Here is a 7537-nt window from a genome sequence, read left to right as displayed (position 1 = left end):
CCCTGCCATACTTGAAGGGAAGAGTTTCTGAAGAACTTGAGAGCAGTGGGATGAGAGACTACCTCATAGTCATATATATATGGTGGTGTAGAGTTCAGGTCTGAAGATCCCTACTGCTTCAACATCAGTTTATACTCCAACAAGTTTCATGGGCATCTAAATTAGAGATTATTTTGCCACATCTTGACTTTCTTCCTCACTTAGCAAATGGAAACTTTCACTCTTGGAGCCAAAACGAGAACAGATTGTGGCCCCGTCTCGTTTAGGTTCTGTAGACCAAGTCCATAGAATATGGTAGTTTTTCACACATGACCTTTTAAAACAAATCCCAGAGCAAAAACCACAAACCAAAAAATGTAATGTTTAAATTGATAATTTTTTTTTTTTTCGGTTTTATTTTCTGAAGCTTATTCCAAACAGCTTGCCATGTTAAAGGCCACTATATCAACCTGGGCGCAGCCCAATATATAGTTTAATTTAAGCAAACAAGCCTTATAAAAGACATTGATGAATTTTTTTCTTTTTTTAAACCGCCAGCATGTTATAATATCATTAAGAGAACCAATATAGAGAATAAACCCAGATTCGAGCCCCTTTTCCTTCGTCCCTCGAAGACCAAATGTTCAAAAAAACGGAGGGAAAGGGTCTATTTTGTTTATGTTTTTCATATGAAATCACATCTAAACAACGACATGTTGGTCAGCACCTTCTTCATCAGGTCTTCAGAATTTTGCACGGTCAGATCAAATATAGAAATATTAACCAAATGACAACTTTTATAATAGAATATTTAAATATTAAACACAACCAAAATAAAAATAAAATTTTAAAAAGTTGAATTAAAGGCATAACGGCAGTAACAAGCAGAGATGTTAACTTTGCCCCTTTTTTTGTTGTTTTGTTTTGCCAGGTGTTAGAAGTGAATATTAATACAAGTTACATCTATAAAGATTTTGTTAAAGATATTATTACACGTCAGCAACGTCGGATATAATCATCGTAAAAGCTATTTAGAGCAAAACTTCAGTATCTGTTTATAAGAAAAATAAAGTTTTAAATACAAAGATATGTAAAAACAAACAAACAAGAAACAAACAAAACAAAAAAAGTTCTGTTTCCCGTATATTCATTCATATATTGAGGCAGTATTAAGGTGCTGGCAAAATCTTTATCGAAGACCAAGCCAAGGTTGTGTAGTTTTTTTGTTTTCTTTTTATCAATCCTTTGCATGCACTTGTCCATTAGTCTATAAGATCTCGTAGGATTTCGATAAGACAACCTTGAAATAGACTGTCACAGTTCAGAAAAAAAAGTCTAATAGGATATTCTAGAGAAAGTTCACAAACTCGAGCTCTTGAGCTGTTTGAGTTTCTGTTTTAATTGTTCTCTTTTGAGTTTTAACTGTTCGGACTCCCGGAGGAGCCGCCGCTCGTCTTCCTGCATGGAGATGACGTATTCCGTCGCCTTTTTAAGGATAACGACTTTGGGGGCTTTTTCGTTATTGGCTACTTCGGGGATCTGGTCTCTGAGGGCAAAAAAACTCAGCTTGAGTTCGTTTCGCCTCTGTCGCTCCAAAACGTTGTGCGTCCGCCTCTTGTCGTTCTCCTCGCTGTCGGACGACCTGGGACTCGAGCACTTGCGGTTGTTGCTGATCAGTTTGAGAACTCTGCCGCTGCTTTCGAGTTTGACCCTTTTGGAGGAAGGATAGTCCACTTTGGAGGAAGGCGGCGCCGCGTAGTTGTGCTGATGGATCGGCACATGACACCTTTTCAGGACCAGAGGGCTATGGTGGGGTCTGGACTGGTGGGAGTCCTTTTTGGATGCAGTGTATCTTTTCTCAACGGTGACAACATCAATCTCTTCTTCTTCCTCCTCCTCATTATCATCATCATCATCATCATCATCCTCTTCTTCGTCCTCATCGTCGTCTTGTTCCTCTTCTGGAAAAAAGATGGATACAAGTTAGTAATGCAGATCATCATTTGCTTCTATGAAGAGCAAAAGCCAGTCATCGGAAGATAAAAAGCAACAAAGGCAAAGTCAAGAGATAAGTCATTGTCCGCAGCATTCTTAGAAAGCGTGGCGCGTCTCTGCCCTAAACTCTCATTCATTGCCCAAACCACTTTCACTGGAAACCCCACCCACCACTGCAGTGCTGCAGATCTACAAAGCGACAACTTCCAACAGCTGGGAAAGATCAGGCACATAGACGCTACGGGAACCCCACCCTCACCACACCAATAGTGGGCATAGTCAACGGTGACAAGGCTGAAGACTACCCCCCCACACCCACACCCATGGCATTGCAGCAGGTCAACACTCAAGTCATGTACTCACCAGATTCAGAGCTGCAGCCGTTGATGCTGATGGGTGGCGTGTCCATATTAAGCTCCTGAACCAAGCATGGAGAGCCAACTTTGGAAATGCTATCATTCAACGGGTAAGGGAAGACCACTGAAGGGTCGATGCATTCAGAACTTGGATCCGGTAGGTATCCACTGCTGGTCCTACTGGTTCCTATGGGGCTGAGGTTACCCTGGCTGGTAGGAGACTTCTGTGGGCTTTGCTGCTGTTGATTTTGGGAGGATACAGAATTCTCCTTCCTAGCAGCCTGGTAGGATGCCAGCTTTTCAGACACCACTTTCTCCAGCTTGGCTGCTGCCGAAAATCCACTCCACATACAGTCCTGAATGATGATGGACTTTACAAACGTCTCGTCATCCTGGTCACAGATGAAGCTTTGATTCACCATGTCCCCTCCCAGGAACTCTGTGACCAGCTCTAGCTGGTCAGTAGACGGGAAGAGGCTGGACAGGCTAGATCTACGGCTGGGGGACCGTGGTGGGGTGGGCAAGAGCTCAAACTTCTTCCAGATGTCCTCACTGGGAGCCGGAGGCTGCAGACGGTTGTACTGCTGCTGGTAGAAGTTTTCATCTTCGTCAAAGTAGAAGACCGGTTGCATAGTGTCATAATCCAGGTCGTAATTCCTGCCCTGGTAGTTGGAGTTTAAAGGCATGGTGAACTCCTTTACTGGTGACCTGCAAGAAGAACACGTGATTAGACTGGATGGAAAGAAGTGCACAGTAAAGACACTGCTACAAAGCCTCAGCTGTCACTTAGACAGCAACTTCCAGCCCGGCAGTGATACATTGGGGTCTCAAACTTTCCCTGGGAACAAAGGAGCGAGTGTCAGGCATGCACCTTCCAGGAAAAAGCCGGCTGTGCAGGAAGGAGGGGGATCACACGGAGAGTTCAGCCCCCAGTACTACGCCGGCTCCATACACTGAGTATATAGGATAGACACCGCCAAGCCCAGACTGCTACACTGACAGCCAGACAGTGGCCCCCAGTGCCAAAGCCAGCCCAGCCACTGACAATGGAGCCCCTCTCCGCACTGACAACACCCTGGAAGACCCCTGCACTATGACAGCCCACTCCTGGCTCTGTAGACATGACTATATACAATATGTAGAGAGCTACTGGACGAATGGGGGGGGGGGGGGGTACCTACTCCTAATACCCTAGGAGACCCCTGCACTATGACAGCCCACTCCTGGCTCTGTAGACATGACTATATACAATATGTAGAGAGCTACTGGACGAATGGGGGGGGTACCTACTCCTAATACCCTAGGAGACCCCTGCACTATGACAGCCCACTCCTGGCTCTGTAGACATGACTATATACAATATGTAGAGAGCTACTGGACGAATGGGGGGGGGGGTACCTACTCCTAACACCCTAGGAGACCCCTGCACTATGACAGCCCAGTCCTGGCTCTGTAGACATGACTATATACAATATATAGCTACTGGATGAATTGGGGGCACCTACCCGTAACACCCTAGGAGACCCCCTGCACTATGACAGCCCCCCTCCTGCCTCTGTAGAGATGACTATATACAATATATAGCTACTGGATGAATGGGGGTGCCTACCCCTAACATATAGAATACATAGAGAGCTACTGGATGAATTGGGGGCACCTACCCCTAACACCCTAGAAGACCCCTGCACTATGACAAGCTCCCTCCTGGCTCTGTAGACATGACTATATATAATAGATAGAGCTACTGGATGAATTGGGGGTGGGTGCACCCAAACATTGACAACTACCCTGTCAGTTCTCACTGCACCCCCAGACTGACAGCTGTACCATAAAGGAGACCTAAACATAAGGTGCCCCTAAAAGAGATCAAGACACTCAGCCACCTAAGTCAGCCCCCATCCCACATAAGTCACCAATATGAGAAGCCCCCATCCCAGATATATCAATATTCATCCTAAACAAGCACCCCAAGAAGACAAGAGCGTCCTCACCCCCATAACATCACTCAATCCCATAAGCCCTTCCAGACACAGTGACAGCTCCCCACCCCGGGTGAAGGATAAAAGCCAGGACCCTTACCCTGCGAGCCAAGCCACACTCCCAGTCCTGCAGGCTTGTAATAATCCAAAGGCAGAAGAGCCGCCCTCCTCCTCCCCCCTAGATCCCGGGCTGAGCACCGAGCTCACTGCAGCAGACTCCGAGCACAAAGTCGCGAGAAAGAGCAGGGAGAGGGTATATATACCGGGAGCCCCGGCCCACGGTTCGCGCCAAATCTTAGAGGGCGGGGTGGACGGGGCGGAGCGGCGGCGGTGTGTGCGGTAATGTAGTGATGGAGCCAGGGAGGATTAACCCCCTGCGCTGCCGGATACAATGCTAACTGCGCCAGCTGGGGGGGCGGGGCGCAGCGCCGGGGGAACAGTCCGGGCTCGGTAGAGCCGCAGCGCCGGGGGAACAGTCCGGGCCCGGAGAGCCGCAGCGCCGGGGGAACAGTCCGGGCTCGGAGAGCCGCAGCGCCGGGGGAACAGTCCGGGCCCGGAGAGCCGCAGCGCCGGGGGAACAGTCCGGGCCCGGAGAGCCGCAGCGCCGGGCGCAGAGAACGTAGAGTGCGGTCACGTGGGCCAGGCTGCAACATTGTAGCAAGTGCGCGCTCCGAACGTTCTAAACCGCTGCTGTTGCCGGGCAACCGCCGCCGCGTCCGCAGCTGGAACGTAAACAAATAAATACAAATCTGTAAATCCCCAGCACGGCCGCTGCTGCCATTACAGAATGGTGAGCTGAGCAGACTGTGACAGGGCAGAGTTACTGGAAGTGTCCTGGGTGTGCGATCACCGCAGGTCTCTGAGCAGCACTCTCCAGGAGAGGATCACATACCTGCACTCGGTCTCACAATGACCTCCATTAGGGGGCGCTCGCACTTCCTGCACCATCACTTTCCCTTGGGTGGATGCAGAGAAAGATTAACTGTTTCCTGGCTCAGTGGAACACGCAAGTCCCATCATCAGCATAGTATTATAGATCAATGTATGTTATACAGATTTATGTACAGGGGCAGACATATCATTGGTGCAAAGGGCCCAAGAGGTAAAGGGGGCCACTACCACCTTCAAAGCAGCTTCTGTCACAGATTCATTATTGTATCCTGACCACTGGACGATTCAGACAGAGGGGGGCCCCTGTGCCAGAACAATATCTGGGCCCCTTGCAGTCCATTCCGTAATGCCCAATTCTCCCTGCTTTGGTTGTGAAAGAGGGGCCCTTTACCTCCAATGCTATGTCCACCCCTGATCCTTACAGTAATCTGCATTACCTCAATGTCTTCTGTAAAATCATACAGTTTATGATCGATTATATTAATCTTCCTGAGCCTAAAATGTAGATACACGCGTCATGGAAACTTGGACTACACAGATCATGGGGTCGGATTGCAGGATTGTATCTGATTGTCAGTGTGATGTTGACAGATGCAACCTTGTTGGATTTTTGTTCCCAATTTGCACACAATTGTCTTCAAAGTCTTTAATGTAGGTTGCATAACACTTGCAATTTACATGTAACCTGTCTGGGAATTTTTTTTTTTACATCAACAGAAGGTTGCAAGACCCGAGTCCCTATCTAACTCTAATGGTAGAGGACAGGGCACCGGGGATGCTTCATTCATATAATGCACAAGAATTTCTGAAACCAAAATGTATTTTTTTAATGAACATCTATCTATCTATCTATCTATCTATCTATCATTGATCTATAATCTATTATTATTTATTTATATAGCACCAATAATTCCATGGTGCTGTACATGAGAAAAGGGTTACATACAGGGTTATAGATATCATTTACAGTACGCAAATTTATGATGACAGACTGGTACAGAGGGGAGAGGACCCTGCCCTTGCGGACTTACATTCTATCTATCTATCTATCTATCTATCTATCTATCTATCTATCTATCTATCTATCTATTCCTTCCATTGCAGCTCACACAAGCCTCTGAGAGTCACTGGAAGTCTCCTATTGTGTGGAGACAGTGACAAGATTAGGAAGAGCTTCCACAGTTTCCTATGAAGCGACCACTCCTATTAAAAGACTGGATTCATGAAGCAACATCGCCCCCTAGTGGCGGAGGGGGAGGGGCAGCCGTCTCCTGCACATAGTGCTGATGAGTGATTGCACTGCACAGGACCTCACTTCATGACTAAGGTAATTCAGGGTAAGGAAGGATGAAGCTGGATTATCATTCCAGGAAAATGGCCAAATTACACTGCTGCTAAACAAGAGGGAAAAAAAAAGAAATGAGCAAACAGTAGGATGGAAGGCTCTCACAGGAAGACAGAGCCTTAAAGGCCAACACATCCTTTACACCGACGTAGTAGACATGGGTTTGTCACGCAGTTGCGCCTTTTGTACAGTTTACCGAGTTAACATGGATCTGTAACCAGATTCCATAAAATACAAACTGTACATATACATTGTTAGATATCTAGGACTTGATGAGCCTAGTGTACTTACTGTGCAAATCCATGCCAAAAGGGCTGCACAATGCTCTGTGAAAGCTTTATTGCCTAATGATAAAATTAGTGTTTTATGGGTCCAGCTCTATAGCTCAGATGCAGTTTAAAGCATGAGGGAGAGACATAACCCCATGCCAGAATGGGTGTACAATCCGCAAATGAAACTATTTTATCAGCTCTGGCTGGAGTCTTGAAATACTCATTTAATTTGGGGATTATATGGTTTTAGCCGGACCCATAAAACACTCACTTTAATTTGAGGATTGTATAGCCGTTCGAGCATGGATTTTTCATAGTAAGTACACCAGCCTCATCAGGCCTAAGAGGTCTATTTAATAATATGTGGATATAATCATACTGAGTGTCTATCTCAAAAATACCAAGGAGCTATAAGCAGCTGCTGTTAAAGTTGAAGGAACTCGTACAAATAACCTGAATTCCTTAGGGTTAAGGCTGCTGTTTCCTCACCCCCCATGATTTACACTGCAGCCACACTTGTTAACTATTTACAACACTTGTGCGCTGTTTATCAATAGAAAAGAAGAATATAAGCTAAAAACCTCATTGGATAAAAGGTTTCCATAAGGAGAAGCAATGGACATCCCCCATTAGGCCATCAGAAGTGATTGAAGCCCCCAGATCCCCCCCCCCCCGGACCCTCCCAGTGATGTAATTATCCCATTACAAACATCGGTTGCA

The 7537-nt window shown here is 46.5% G+C and overlaps 1 protein-coding gene across 1 annotated transcript; it reads right to left on the bottom strand.

Moving 5' to 3' along the window:
* Positions 1-357: 357 nt before the first annotated feature.
* MYC (MYC proto-oncogene, bHLH transcription factor) lies at positions 358-4616 on the bottom strand. The gene is made up of 3 exons (XM_077271220.1): positions 4410-4616; positions 2338-3038; positions 358-1940 (listed from the first exon to the last, which is right to left on the bottom strand). Exons 2-3 carry the CDS (start codon positions 3014-3016, stop codon positions 1339-1341), a joined length of 1281 nt encoding a protein of 426 aa, XP_077127335.1. The 5' UTR covers positions 3017-3038; positions 4410-4616; the 3' UTR covers positions 358-1338.
* Positions 4617-7537: the final 2921 nt, after the last annotated feature.

This window comes from Ranitomeya variabilis, chromosome 6, assembly GCF_051348905.1.
Source record: "Ranitomeya variabilis isolate aRanVar5 chromosome 6, aRanVar5.hap1, whole genome shotgun sequence".
Lineage (NCBI taxonomy): Eukaryota > Metazoa > Chordata > Amphibia > Anura > Dendrobatidae > Ranitomeya > Ranitomeya variabilis.
Note: the sequence above shows the minus strand (reverse complement) of the source record. Positions and strands in the feature narration are given on the sequence as shown.

Coding starts and splice junctions, on each gene's coding strand:
- MYC (XM_077271220.1), bottom strand. CDS start 3,016: ATGCCTTTAAACTCCAACTACCAGGGCAGGAATTACGACCTGGATTAT. Junction 1,941..2,337: donor CGGCTGCAGCTCTGAATCTG/GTGAGTACATGA, acceptor TCTTTTTTCCAG/AAGAGGAACAAGACGACGAT.